We start from the raw sequence: 15,734 nt of genomic DNA, 5'->3' as shown, positions 1-15,734 counted from the left end.
AAAAGTCTTTTGACCTTGTCAGCAATTTGCATATCGTTCTCGACTGTTTTGAACTGTTTTAAACAGATAAGCATGATGTGGAGGTGCCAGTGTTGGACTGGTGTGGACACGGTCAGAAGTCATACGTCACCAGTTTGTAGTCCAACAGATTTATTTCAGATCACAGGCTTTCGGAGCGCTGCTCCTTCATCAGGTGAAGTCAATTGGAGCAACGCTCCGAAAGCTTGTGATTTCAAATAAACCTGTTGGACTATAACCTGATGTCATGTGACTTCTGACCTAAAACAGATAATGCTGGAAGCAAACAGTGGCTCACACATATCCAGAGGGAAATAGAGTTAATGGGGCTGGCATATTAAAGTGGGTGCTTCAATGAAATTCGTCGTGCGTGGGTGGAGTTAGATGGACAGCATTATCTGTGAGTCACTGGGTAAAATCCAACCCACCAGGGGCAGTACAAAGGGTTTTCCTGAGGCAAAACGAAGAGTAGTTTGCCAGTGTATTCCCAAGCTCAATGCCTTAGATTAATGTCCCTTCCACATGACTGGTCAGCTTTGTCAGATCTGAGAAACTCAGCACTGGTGTAAGGTAAGAACAGCTTCAAGGGAAGGACAAGGACCATCACAGCTCTCCTTGTGGTCCAACAGGAGCAGGTGCACTTCCAGCTTCCCAAGTTCTCAAACACCAACCACAGCCAGAAGTAGATTCCTGCCAGTGTGTCAGGCACCATAAGCCATTGATTCTCTCCATATCTCTGTGTCCTGCTCTGAATTTCTAGCATTTTCTATTTTTACACCAGATGCCAAGTATCTGCAGTATTCTGATTTTCAAAAAGAAAATACATGTTCACCCTGGACATATTAAAGTCATTGTTTTAAAATAATACATATGCATGATCTATGGTAGACTTTGTTTCCATCAGCCTGTGTGAGTGTGTGTGAGTGTGTGTGTGTGTGTGTGTGTGTGTATGTGTGTGTGTGTCTGTGTGTGTGTCAGTATGTGTGGGCGCTGGTGGCGGTTGGGGTGTGGGGAAGGGAGAGTGGGGTCAGTATCATCTTGAATCCAAGTTGCTATTGGCTGAAAAAAATTTAAGAGGAAAGAACCCAGGATAGAACTCATTAAAAAGGACACCTAAAAATGCAATTGCATTAAAGCCATATTCTTTGCACTACAAGTGCGGTTTTGGGTTCTAAATGTCTAAAATGTGTTTGTCTTTTTCTGGTGTCTGCTGTAGTGGACAATATTTTATGTAGATTGTTGGTACAAGTTTTGACAGCAACAACAGATTATATTTATGCAGTGCCTTTAACATATTAAGAGCATCCAAAGTGCTTCACAGCAGCATTACAAGGCAAAAAATAGACCTTAAGCCACATAAGGTGATATTGGGACAAATGGCCAAACACTTAGATAAAGAGGTAGGTTTTAATGAAAATGTTAGAAAATGAAGGAAAGAAGCAAAGGTGGAAAGCTTTATTTAGGGTATTCCAAACAATTGAAGGCAAGGCCACCAATTGTGGGGCAGTTAGAGTCATAGGCTGTACAACATGGAAACAGATCCTTCGGTCCAACTCGTCCATGCCGACCAGATATCCTAAATTAATCTAGTCCCATTTGCCAGCATTTGGCCCATATCGCTCCAAATCTTTCCTATTCATCCGGATGCTTTTTAAATGTTGTAATTGTACCAGCCTCCATCACTTCCTCTAGCAGCTAATTCCATACATGCACCACCTTCTGTGTGTAAACGTTGCCCCTTAGGTCCCTTCTAATGTTAAATATACATCAGTTTTAGTTTATAGGTGTGTTGTATGCTTGTGTATTGAGCAATGTGTGACGTTCTTAGCTCAAGAGTATGGCATTTGCTGATCCATCCACTTGCCTTGACTACACACTATATTACATGCAGCATTGTCTCCAATTTCTTCTGGCTGGACAATTGGTATTGATCTGCTCCAATTAATGCACAACGTATATCTAAAGCACCTCCTCAATCCATTGCACAGAGGATCTGTCCTTTTACACACTGTTGTATGCTGCAGTACTGACAACTGGTGGTTTGTGGTTAGAATAGAATGCATCCACCAAGTCTCCTTGCTAAAGAAATGTTTTTAATTAACCTGTTTGCAAATATTATGGCATTCATCTGGGGCTGGTGTGACTTGAACCCAGACCTTCTGACCCAGAGGTAGAAACACTGCCACCATACCATGAGAGCCTCCTCTGTAAAAGGTAGCTTTCTTAATATACTTTGATAAAGATCAGCATAGATATTTTGTAATGAACATGTTCAGAGATTTTGTTCACACTTCGAGAGCAGGTGGGACTTCAACCCTGGCCTTCAAGGTAGTCTGCTAGTTACAGGTTGCCATTCTGAAAGTGCCCCCTTATCCCAACTCTTGCAAGTTTTTCTCAAAATTTATTTTCTCTCTCTTTATAATACTGTTTATCATGTTAGCCTGTCACAATCTTGCACTCCCTGCTTGGTTGTGCAACTACTCAATGGGTCCTTAAAACTAGCTGCAGACTGCAATCATGTAAATGAACGGGCAGCATGAAGATTTTGCATTGCCTGCATCGGAAGTGTGGGTTGATTGTGCACTGTGATCTTTGCTATTTTCCAGCCTTATTTTGCAGTGTAAATATTTAGCTAGGGCTTAATTACACCCTCAGACCACATTGCTTGATGCTTGAAATGTAGATGGTGTTTCATGGATAAACATGGCAGTTAAATTTCAGAGAGAAAGGTCCCAAATGCAACAAATCATTAAATGAATGGACAGTTGTTTATGGTGATAGCATTTAAGGGAAGAATGTTGCCAAGGAGTTCAGGAAAATCCTCTGTTCCTCTTGAAAAGATATGACATTTGCTTTGGAGATAACAAGGTGTAGAGCTGGATGAACACAGCAGGCCAAGCAGCATCAGAGGAGCAGGAAGGCTGACATTTCGGGTCTAGACCCGTCTTCAGAAACAGGGGAGGGGAAGAGGATTCTGAAATAAATAGGGAGAGAGGGGGAAGTGGATAGAAGATGGATAACGGAGAAGATAGGTGGAGAGGAGACAGACAGGTCAAAGAGGCATAGTTGGAGCTGGTAAAGGTGAGTGTAGATGGGGAGTTAGAGAGGGAATAGGTCAGTCCAGGGCGGACGGACAGGTCAAGGAGGTGGGATGAGGCTAGTAGGTTGGAGATGGGGGTGGGGCTTGAGGTGGGAGGAGTGGATAGGTGGGAGGAAGAACAGGTTAGGGAAGTGGGGACAAGCTGGGCTGGTTTTGGGATGCGGTCGGGGGAGGGGAGATTTTGAAGCTTGTGAAGTCCACATTGATACCATTGGGCTGCAGGGTTCCCAAGCGGAATGAGTTGCTGTTCCTGCAACCTTCGGGTGCATCGTTGTGGCACTACAGGAGGCCCAGGATGGACATGTTGTGCAAGGACTGGGAGGGGGAGTTGGAATGGTTCGCGACTGGGCAGTGCAGTCGTTTGTCGCGAACTGAGTGTAGGTGTTCCGCAAAGCAGTCCCCAAGCCTCCGCTTGGTTTCCCCGATGTAGAGGAGGCCACATCGGGAACAGCGGATACAGTATACCACATTAGCATATGTGCAGGTGAACATCTGCTTGATGTGGAAGGTTTTCTTGGGGCCTGGGATGGGGGTGAGGGAGGAGGTATGGGGACAGGTGTAGCACTTCCTGCGGTTGCAGGGAAAAGTGCCGGGGGTGGTGGGGCTGGTGGGGAGTGTGGAGCGGACAAGGGAGTCACGGAGAGAGTGGTCCCTCTGTAAAGCAGATAAGGGTAGGGAGGGAAAAATGTCTTTGGTAGTGGGGTCAGATTGCAGATGGTGGAAGTGCCGGAGGATGATGCGTTGGATCCGGAGGTTGGTGGGGTGGTGCGTGAGGATGAGAGGGATTCTGTTTTGGTTGTTATTGCGGTGAGGGGATGTGAGGGATGAGTTGCGGGAAATGCAAGAGACACGGTTGAGGGCGTTTATGACCACTGTGGAAGGGAAGTTGCAGTCTTTGAAAAACGAGGACATCTGGGATGTCCGGGAGTGGAATGCCTCATCTCGGGAGCAGATGCGGCGGAGGCGAAGGAATTGGGAATAGGGGATGACATTCTTGCAGGAAGGTGGGTGAGAGGACGTGTATTCTAGGTAGCTGTGGGAGACGGTAGGCTTGAAATGGATATCGGTTTCCAGGTGGTTGCCAGAGATGGAAACAGAGAGGTCCAGGAAGGAGAGAGAGGTATCGGAGATGGTCCAGGTGGACCTAAGGTTGGGGTGGAAGCTGTTGGTGAAGTGGATGAACTATTCGAGCTCCTCGTGGGAGCACGAGGTGGCGCCGATACAGTCATTGATGTAACGGAGGAAGAGGTGGGGTTTAGGGCCAGTGTAGCTACGGAAGAGGGATTGTTCCACGTATCCTACAAAGAGGCAGGCATAGCGTGGGCCCATGCGGGTACCCATGGCCTTCCCCTTTGTCTGTAGGAAGTGGGAGGAATTGAAAGAGAAGTTGTTAAGGGTGAAGACGAGTTCAGCTAAGCGGATGAGGGTGTCAGTGGAGGGGGACTGGTCGGGCCTGCGGGACGGGAAGAAGCAGAGGGCCTTTAGGCCATCTGTATGGGGAATGCAGGTATATAGGGACTGGACATCCATGGTAAAGATGAGGTGTTGGCGACCAGGGAATCGGAAGTTTTGGAGGAGGTGGAGGACGTGGGTGGTGTCACGGATGTAGGTGGAGAGTTCCTCAACCAAGGGGGAGAAAATGGAGTCGAGATAGGTGGAAATAAGTTCGATGGGGCAGGAGCAGGTGGAGACAATGGGTCGACGAGAGCAGTCAGGTTTGTGGATTTTGGGAAGGAGATAGAAACGGGCGGTGCGGGGTGGGGAACGATGAGGTTGGAGGCTGTTGGTGAGAGGTCACCTGAGGTGATGAGGTTGTGGATGGTCTGGGAGATGATGTTTTGGTGGTTGGGGGTGGGGTCATGATCAAGGGGGCGGTAGGAGGAGGTTTCAGAGAGCTGGCGTCTGGCCTTGGCGATGTAGAGGTCAGTGTGCCATACTACAACTGCACCTCCCTTGTCCGCGGGTTTTATGGTGAGGTTGGGATTGGAGCAGAGGGAGTGGAGGGCTGCACGTTTCATGGGGGAGAGGTTAGAGTCGGTGAGAGGGGTGGAGAGGTTGAGGTGATTGATGTCTCGACGGCAGTTGGAGATGAAGAGGTCGAGGGAGGATAGGAGGCCTTGGGGTGGTGTCCAGGAGGAGGGGGTGTGTTGGAGGCAGGAGAAGGGGTCAGTAGAGGGAGGGTTAGGTTCATGGTTACAGAAGTAAGTGCAGAGGCGGAGGCGGCGGAAAAACTGTTCAACGTCCAAGTGTGAGCAGTACTCGTTGATGTTAGGGTGGAGGGGGATTTTTGCTTTTACTGTTTCTTGAAAGAAAGCCTTTCCAACAGCACAATACTCCCTCAATACTGTTTGCAGTAGAGATGACTTGTGGTGGTTTAACCTAAGGGTCACACCCCTTAGGAAAGAAGAGAGGTTGAGAAGATATAGGAGCAAATTATTGCAGATGCTGGAATCTATACTGAAAACAACCAAAGCTGGAGATCACAGTTGGTCAGACAGCATGGATGGAGAGAGAATAAGCTGATGTTCTGAGTGTAGATGAGACTTTAGAGCTGAAGTAAAGTGTGGACGGAACAGCATTTATGCCATAGTTTGGGGTGGAGGTGTGTGGGGCTAATGGGTGTAGGGTCCTGGTGGAGAAAAGATGTTGATAGCTCAGATTAAATGATTGAAATGTGAGAATGGCAGAACAATGGTGTGTCTCCTGCTAGACTTGAAAGGACAAACAGTCCCATTGGGATGGAGATGGGGAGAGAGGACATGATAACAGAATGTAACAAGCTAAAAGAAAGGGATGAAATGGTTCACAATTTGACTACGTTGCACTCAATATTAAATCCAGAAGGCTGTAAAATGCCTTGTCTGAAGATGAGATGTTGTGCCTCTAGTTTGCACTGTGATTCACTGGAACACTGCAGCATGCCGAGGAAAGACAGTTTTCTGTCTCTCCAAGGATGCTGTCTAACCCGCTGTGATCTCCAGCATTGGTTGTTTTCAGCAGAGGTGGAGAAGATGGTACCTTCATGGTAACCTTAGCTGCTAAGGGGATTGTACCCTCACTTATGGCATCACAGCCCAAGTAGTGTCTTCATGTTGGCAATAACATTTGAACTCAGACCCTCTGATTCCGTGACTTCTGTAAGCAATTGAGTATAAAGTAACAATAATCGAATATTAGATATTGTTTTTACAAGAAGATAAACCACTGTCGGATACTGATAGAAACAAAGACCTTGTTGTGAATTCATGGAAGTAATGTTCCACAGAGTCTTTTGTAGAAAGAAGGTGTTAAAATTGGTTTTACCAGGAAATATTATGCTGTGGGAAGGCATAAGCAAATAAATTACTTTGATCCATTTCCATTCAGCAATGAGACGCAGGCTGACTGGAATTTGATTTCCATACTTTTGCATGCTCAAGCAATATAAAATCCATGATGTAATGATGCTAATCACATAACTGAGGTAAATACTGAAGATAAAAATCAAATCCATCTTTAATTCAACTCCAGTAACAATTCAGCTATCCAGAGGATAAATTCCAACTTAAAGTTAGAATTCTTCAACAAATTTTTGCACCTGACTTTTAAACTCAGATTGTTAAAATCAACATTCAAATCGCATGATGATGAAATAGAATTTAAAAGCACACAATAAATACAAAAATCTACATATGAACCAGAAAACAAATTGCAAGCCTACGGTAACCCATGTCAAAGTTTCAATGATGTGATCATTTTCAGGGACTGCAATGTGCTACAGTGATTAGAGAGTTGGTGAGTTGGTGTTTTGTGTGCTTCAGTGTTTTTCTGAACAGAAGCTAATATTGTTTCTTAATTTTATACCTGCAGTTGAATAAGATATATTTGTTTTGGCCATGGAGTCCTGTGTGTTTCCTTACATTTCAAAAATTTCTGCAACAGCAAAGGTATACTTAAATTTGCATGAAGTTGTTTGGAGAACTCTTTTCACAAGCTTACTGTAACTGTGTTGAAATGTTTCGTTAATTTGCATTTTGTGTCATATGCTGATGATAGAAATAATATTCATGTCAGAGTTAAGGACAGTTTCTGTGAATGGTTTGAAATCTGTAGCAGACTGTTCTAGAACTACTGTTCACTGTAAACATCAATGAATTGCAGATAGGACTACAATTAATGATGCTCAAATTTGCAGAAAATGTTAAAACAGAAGGCACGGTAAATAATTCTGAAGATCAAAGGAAGGTTTGAGAGAATATCCGTAAAATGGTGGAATAGTTAAGACATGGTATGTGGAGTCCAATGTAAGTAAATGTGAGGAAGTACAAGTTGGTAATAAAAAGTAAAGCAATTCTTTTGAAATCATACATATTAAAGGCTGGCTTCTGCAGAAGTGCAGAGCATTTGGGAATTCAGATTTGCAAGAAGCTTCTGAAATGAATAAGAACAGTAAAAATAGCTTATGCAAGATATTATCCTAAATGATATTGAATGTAAAAGTTAGTGTGTCATGTTGAATCTATTTAAAACATTACTCAGAACATGGTTTGAATATACAATTTTCAGCACAGTGCTTTAAGAAGGATGTTGTGGCAATTAGATGAGAGAAAACAGATTCTCTAGGGTAAGAAAATGCAAATATAAAGGACGATTTGAAAAATTGAGGCTCTTTTTATCAGAACAGAGGAGATGTAAGTTGATCTGATACAGTTGCTTAAGATTACAAATGTTATAACGGGGGTGTTGATGATGACCAGATGACATGTAAGAGATTTAGGATTAAGCAGCTTTTTTCACAGTAAATTTGTAGGGCTGTAGAATTCAGTACCAAAATTAGTGATTGAACTAGAGGTGATATCAACGCTTAAGAATAGATTAAACAGTTAAAGTAAAAGGTAATAAACTATGTATGCTAGATAGGTACAGGGGTAAAGACTTTTAGCCAAGTGGAGGCTAGAAGCATATTCACTGTTTATGCTAAAAAGCCAGTTTGTGTGTTAGAATTGCTTTGCTTAAAAGAATGTTAGTTAAGTTAATTAAATAAGTTAAGCTAATTAATTAAGAAAGCTGATTTGAACCTATTTTTGATAATTAAGGGTTAAAATATACAAATACAGTTTTGCAGTGCAACTTGGCACTGAGTCCAGTTTGAAAGTAGTGTGAGGAGTTTGAGTTGGGTAAGGAGGTTTGGGGGTGCTCCTCTACTTTTCTAAAAACTTTTCCACCATGTAGGAATTTGTGCTTACTCTTTCTACTAAGTATCTAGCTTATAGGCACAGGTGAAGGAGCTGAATGGTAATTGACAATTCTACTTCTAACTCTCTACCCTCCAGTTTATCGTAGATCAAGCAAAAGTAAGCATGTGCCTGTTCCAATGAGAAACAGCATGACAGTAGCTGGTCCTTGGAAATGAGTTAAATAAATTTGATCAATTGTTAGTGAGGGAGCATTTAGAAGACAGAAATCAATTTAGCATAAGGTTTAGGACGACTGTACAAAAGAACAACTAAACATCCAGAGTAGGAATAATTAACGGGGGAGAGCTGTCTTCAATTGGGCAAGAGCAGAGATGGGCTGGATAGACAGGAACCAGAGGTTGGTAGGAAAAACTGTGGCTGAACAATTGGCTAATTTCAAAGAAGAATTGGTTTGGGCATCGTCAAAGACTTATTCCCTTGAAAGGGATAGATAGGTCAAACAAATACAAAGCTCCCTGGATGATCAGTGAGATAGAAATTAAGATAAAGAGTAAAAAGTGTGCTTACAATAGGTGTCAGGTAGAAAATACATTGTAAACTAGGCTGATTAGAGAAGATTCAGAAGGGAGATGAAGAAAGTTAATAAGTCTTAGGGATACTGACTCTATTTTGTTTGTACAATATACCATTTTGGGTTGTCAGTTCATCCCTGTCTGCCAAATCTGCTGTTATAGCAACAGATATGTTCTTGATGTCTTTAGGCCATCCTTTCATCACAATGTCTTGGAGTGTTGTTGGATATTTTGCTTGATTTCAGCAAGGTGTTTTCGTGGCTGATACTTTAGCTCTGGTGGGTTGATGACGTACAGAGCATTATGAGCTACTGCTTCTTGTTGGATCTGTAAGATTTCACATTCTGTCATTATATAATTTCCTTGTAGGCAGTACCACTCTTGGCAACATTATGGTAACATACCTTTTGCTTTGCTTATGTGTCATGTCCAGATGGTATCTCTGCTCCTGGGGTAACATTATTTGTAGATGTTTTGGAGCAGTTAGTAGTGGCTTGAAGAAATGCTGTGAAATGGCTTATTGTCAGATTCATCTGTCACTTTGTGTCTTCCAAGGAGGTATTGATGAGAATATACACATGCAAAGACAATGGCCAAGCACTTTTTCTCAATCTGAGTGGAACATTATTGTGTTTATGTTAATGCACTGGATACAAATACGCTTGGTTGTCCTTGCTGCATTAGACTTGCTCTTCCAGTCCTGTCTCACTTGTGACATGCTGCAGGATTACTTAATTATTTACATCACAATATTCTAATACTGGTGTGCCATCACTAGTTGCTTGATTTTAAAGAATTCTGCCTCCACGCCCCACAACAACTGTACATCCTTGATACTGAGTTGGCTTAATAGCTCACACTCCAATGATAGATTAGGCAAGTATTTCGCTAAATTGTTGATTTATCCAACAAATCATTGCAGTGCTTTTATGTCTCTTGGCCATAGCTACTATTCCTACCTTTTAAGCTTTCAGGCTAGTCATGAGGGCAGTTGGAACTTTCCTTGGCAGATGTAGAATTCACCTTACACTCTCATCTTACTTCAAGATGATATTCTCTAGGAAGATATTTTAACCCTGTAAAGATGTTATTGTAGGATCTGCTTCATGGTCAGTGATTTGGTGTGCTGTGAATTTCATTTGGGACATTGAGGGTTACCAGACCAAGGTTTATACCCGCACCAGCTGAGAAATGTGGCCTTTACTTGCCATCTGTGATCTAGAACTCTTTGTTCTTTGATGTTGCCAGTGCATTGTGCTTGCAGTGTAATCTATCCTCTCAATATGAGTGTGACACCTTCATATAGCCTTGCCTTACTTTCAAGAGCTTCATTTTTGGATCACCACATTGCATCACTTTGCACAGGTCTGTGAAGATCATGATGTTGCAGGAACACCAATGTCTCTCTGACACTTCATATTGATTGGATGCGGTATTTTTGCAGTCATCATTCCATCAGTCACAAACCATTTATAACCTACTAATCAGACCGAGCCAATCTGTTGAATGGTGTAGACTGATTCCACAGCATCTTTATCTGATATCTTTCCAGTGACCAACTGTATCTGCTTGTTGCGCTTTCTTCTAGCCATAACTTATGTAACTTATGCGGCACGGTGTGGTTAGCACTGCAGCCTCACAGCACCAGGGACCCGGGTTCGATTCCAGCCTCGGGCGACTGTCTGTGTGGAGTTTGCACATTCTCCCCATGTCTGTGTGGGTTTCCTCTGGGAGTTTTGGTTTCCTCCCACAGTCCAAAGATGTGCAAGCTAGGTGGATTGGCCGTGCTAAATTGCCCGTAGTGTTCAGGGGTGTGAGGGTTATAGGGGGATGGGACTGGGTAGGATGCTCCAAGAGTCGCTGTGGACTTGTTGGGCCGAAGGGCCTGTTTCCACACTGAAGGGATTCTATGATTCAATGAAAATGATTCGGCAACTTGCAGTGAGAATACTGATTTCCACAGACTGTACATAGCTTCCTTTCATTTGTGTGATGTCCTTTGCAGTACTTCTATCTTTGTCTTTGTCTTTGTCTGTTATTGTTCAGCTCCTTAAGTCTGGACTGCCTAGGAGCATAATCCAAGGCTTGGTCTGTTCTGCCATCAATACGCTTTAGTTGCTGATATCCAATCTCACAACTTCTCCACACTTCAATCACTTTCCCGAGAGTAAGTTTCTCCTTGCCCTCATTATGGGATCTCTTATATGTAATGCTATCCTATATTTAGTTAGGTTGTCTTTGAGTTGTGCAAATTCATAGGATTCTATGAACTGTATTAATGCAGTCATATTTTGATCAATCGGTTCATTTTTACGTTGGGCCCTAATGTTGAACATGTGCTATTCATCAGTTATATTTACTTGGAGTTCAAAGCATACCATGAAGGCTTTCAAGAATCCTGCAGTTTGTGTTTTTTCTTTAGAGAAATCGAGAACAGAATACATTTTGAACAAGTCTATCTCAAAAGTGATAAGAGTGTAGCTGCTCATAGCCGCACTGGCTTATAAGTAGATCTGTTGTAATTTTGCAATTGTGCATGGAAAATGTACCAGTTTTGCTTCATATCACCTTTAATTTTGACCAGCCAGGGAGAGGAAACGTCGCAAACATTCAGTCTAAACCAGTGTTTCACCTGTGGCTTGCTTCTTTGTTCCTTTGTAGTGACAAGTTTCACATCATTGAATGTTCCTGTGCCTCTCCATAACCATGCATTTACACTGCACTTCAGTACTCATTCTCAGGTCCATTTCTGACGCCATATTGTGAGTTTAATCCAGTACCATGCTTTTTATACTGTGTCCTTGATTGAACTGGCTGCAAGATGGCAGCTCCCGAACAGTGCCTCATGATAAAGACGACATGACACAGCAAGCCAAGAGGCACAATACTACATTTCTATTCCAAACAGTGGCCTTACATGGGTCCATTGGTTTCAGATCTCAAGATCTGTCAAAACCCTTCCCAAATCAATTGTGTGAAGAGGAGGTCCTTGAGATTTCCCACAGAATTCCATCCCTTTTGCCTTTGAAGTATTTTAGAGGAATTCACAGCAGCTGAGTGCTAGTTTCTTTTGGAGGTACCTGAATGCTACAAATATTTACTAAAGCAATTAGGCATGTCTGCACCTTGACTTCAGGTTTCTGCTAGCATAATGGTGAGATCGGAGGATCCCAAACTATCTTACACTAACAAAGGAAACTTTTTGTTGCAGTTTGCTTTGTATAATCAAAATTGCTGAATTATTACGGACAGCATACACTAGAATGTGTACTGTGATTGTATTGCAGTAAGGATGAAAATACCATTTGATACCACAGGAAAATGCTTACTTCACCACAGGAAATAGGAAGTTGTCTCAAAAGTTCTTTGTAAAGCTTATTGTTGCAAAAAAAAGTGCAATGATTGGAAATTAACTTTTGTTAATAGAATTTTTGTCTTACCCTGTTCTATTAAAAAGGGAATTTGTAGCATACGTACGTTTAGTACAGAGTTTCCAAACTATATATTTCTTATTTTAGTGGAGAAGATCTGAAAAGAGCGAGAAGAAGCAGCAGATGTCGCAGAATGAGAACTTCACCACAACGCAATCTGCACGCAACCATAGATCAAATACATGCTGTTTCTGTTGGTGCTGTTGCTGCAGCTGCTCCTGGTATGTCCTTCAATGTCTCTGGCCTATATATCATTAGTAATAGTTATGAAATAAATTCTAGCATCTGAGAAAATATATAAGGATTGTAAACAACGATGAACTTCAGTTATACTCGGTCTGCTTTTACAATTAGAAAGGATAAAGTTTTACTAATATAGCAGCTTTCAACTCCTCAGAATATCCAAAAACACTTTGCAGCCAACTAATTACTTATGAAGTATAGCCCCTGTTTTGAAGGCGAACAATTTTCAAATGAAGTTAGTTTTAACTTTTTTGTTAGGCAAACACATTTTCACATTTTGTAGGGGTGCAGAGTGGAAGGTGATGGAAGGATTCCCAGAATGATTATTAGTTCATTGAACCATGTAATGAACAGTTCCTCTGTGACCATCAAGTCCTGAAGTTGCACTTGAAACCAAAGCCTCTGGCCCAGTGGTGGGGATGCTGCCAGTGCAAGACCTGTTTCAGTTTTAGTTATTAATCACTTCAAATAATCTTGCACTAATGGTCTTTTTGGACATTGTCCTTGAACTAAAGCACTTCACTCAGATAAACTCTTTAATAACAGGCCAGATAATATAACTGTACCCACATAGGTAGGTGAGGGGGAAGCAGGAGAGATGAGGGAAGGTGACAGCCTAGTGGTAATATCCCTGGACTGTTAATCCAGAGACCCAGATGATATTCTAGGGACCCAGGTTCGAATCCTGCAGACGGTGGAATTTGAATTCAATAAATATCTGGAATTACAGAGTCTAATGATGACCGTGAATCCATTGCTGATTGTTCGAAAAGCCCCATCCGGTTCACTAATGTCCTTTAGGGAAGGAAACTGCCATCCTTACCTAGTCTGGCCTACGTGTGACTCCAGACCCACAGCAATGTGGTTGACTCTTAATTGCCTTTTGGGCAATTAGGGATGGGCAATAAATGCTGCCTGGTCAGTGACGTCCTCATCCCGTGAATGAATAAAGAATAAAAGAATTAGAAAGATACTTCACAGAAGGAAACCAGTCAACCCAGCCAGAACTGTACAGCACTTAAGTTTAAAATTTAACTCAGCAGATCAGTTAGCTTCTGTGAAAGAAACTGTGTTAATGTACAGAATTTAGTTTCTGCATTGGGGCTTCCCCCTCACAAGTTGGAGAATCAATATGAGTCCCAAAACACGTACGTCCAGGAATCTCATGGGCAGTTAGGCACTTCACCAGCCATTGGGCCTCCATAATGTTAAGGCCTGAGTAAGTGGAATCCCCACCTCCAAGATTAACCAGTCAGTCAGAAACTATCAGCACTCTATTGCCAGCAAAGCCACTGGGAGCAGTATCTGCTGCTGGTAATGCTCTGAGATCTTTACCCAGAATCATTGATGGATCTCTAGAGACAGATGAATGGAGCAGAATTGGGATTATGGGCTAGAAGTCACTGGTAAGGAAGGGGAAATGGGGTTGGATGTAAGGCCAGGCAGATGGCTTTCAGCAGCATCTCCCTTTCTGATGCTATGTCCTGCTGGGTAACTTTCAAGAAACATACGAGACCTGTGCAAATCCAGTTTTCTGAAGAAGGGTCTAGGCCCAAAACGTCAGCTTTCCTGCTCCTCTGATGCTGCTTGGCCTGCTGTGTTCATCCAGCTCTACACCTTGTTGTCTCTGTGCAAATCCAGTACAGTTTCTGATCTACCATTAAATTCCATTGGATTCAGGGATAATTGTGGTAAGTGACTCATTAATGAGTCTAATGGACTGGCACCAACTACTAAATTAGGGACAATTTCCCACTGTTGGGGAATTGAATGTGGAAATCCCTGTCTACTTTTTCTGGCCCTTCCACCATCATACACACTTTGGCAACCCCATTAGATTTGGCCCAAAGTTTCAGGTCAATGACTCTTTGTCAGAAACATGGACAGTATGGTTTGTTTTGAGGAAGTGGAAAGGGAGAGGGGAAAGAAAAAGAGGAAAGGATGGAGAGCAATAGCGATTAAATGACAAAACATTTCATAGTACTGTGTAAAGCATCAACAAATGCATTCTGATGAAGTGTAAGCAGCTGAATTGCAGCCATATGAATACAAAATGAAGGAATGAAGAAAGCTCTTCAGCATGTTCTGCTTTCTTTCGGCCCTTTTTCCCTAATCTTTCATGAAGTAATTACATTTTGGCATTTGTATACCTAAATATGGTCTATGTAACTGTGCTTAGACAGGCCAGGAGACAAAAGTCTTGGTCTTGGTCTTGGTCTGAAAATAAAAATTGGTTTAGGATTGGAATTTAACAGTTGTGCAGATGTTGTAAAGCTACTCCCACCCACAGATTGTATTCCTTTATCTTGAAGTAGGGAAAATAGCAATGAAAGGAAGAACTTGCATTTATATAGTACCTTTACTATCAAGATGCCTATCAAAAGTTCTGCATTACCAATTATTTACTTTTGAAATTCAATTATTATTTAAAAAGACATGGCAGATAAAAGGTCTCAAGGACAAGGAGATAAATTATCAATATTGTATTTTGCACAAACAGAAAAGCCAATATTACACAGCATTGAGAAGGATGGCTATTTAATTTGTTTATATCATATCAGTTGAGAGAACCCACAGCATTGGCATCATTGTGCATCACAAACCAGTCATCCAAGTTAACCGAGTCCTTCCACCTAACAAAGTAGCTAGGGTATTGGTTTATTCATTTCTCATCAAAAAGTAATGCCTTAAAAATACAAACTACTTCAATTCTGTACGTACTCTAAGTGTTGTCTTCGATAGGGACATGAATAACTAACTCTTTAACTCAAAAGTATGAGTGCTAACGACTGGGATAACCTCCTGGTTTCCGATGTCCATGACAATATTCTATTCCAAAGAAAAAGTCAATGTTTTTACTATTTTGCATGTTATCAGTTGCAGAAATATCTCCTCTTAGTAAAGTTATTAAGTACTATTAGTTTATGTAAAATGTAAGCTGTACTAGAGATGAATGTGATAAAGTTATCTGACAAGTGATAAACGTTTTCAAAGTGAAAAATCTAAAGCAACTATTTGCAGATATACCAAAGTATTCCAAAAGTGGGGAATTAAAGAAAGAAACAGCTAGTTTTCTGAGATTATATTTTCCTTTGACAACTGAAAGAGAATATAATATTGGTATTAGAGATAACAAGGTGTAGAGCTGGATGAACACAGCAGGCCAAGGAGCATCAGAGGAGCAGGAAGGCTG

At 41.9% G+C, this 15,734-nt stretch overlaps 1 protein-coding gene across 4 annotated transcripts in view; it reads left to right on the top strand.

Moving 5' to 3' along the window:
- rgs19 (regulator of G protein signaling 19) overlaps window positions 1–15,734 on the top strand; it is a 103,506-nt gene that overhangs the window by 39,527 nt on the left and 48,245 nt on the right. Inside the window, exons 1-2 of one of the 4 annotated variants that reach the window (XM_048608311.1) lie at window positions 7,161–7,385; window positions 12,386–12,519. In XM_048608311.1, the coding sequence (XP_048464268.1) occupies window positions 7,383–7,385; window positions 12,386–12,519 (137 nt within the window). In that variant the 5' untranslated portion in view covers window positions 7,161–7,382. Of the gene's footprint in view, window positions 1–7,160; window positions 7,402–8,596; window positions 8,693–12,385; window positions 12,520–15,734 lie in introns of those variants that run through there. The other 3 variants (XM_048608313.1, XM_048608314.1, XM_048608312.1) reach the window with 3 other exon arrangements.

Source organism: Rhincodon typus, chromosome 19 (genome assembly GCF_021869965.1).
Source record: "Rhincodon typus isolate 14 chromosome 19, sRhiTyp1.1, whole genome shotgun sequence".
Taxonomy (NCBI): Eukaryota; Metazoa; Chordata; class Chondrichthyes; order Orectolobiformes; family Rhincodontidae; genus Rhincodon; species Rhincodon typus.
This window is presented reverse-complemented; position numbering and strand designations above follow the sequence as displayed.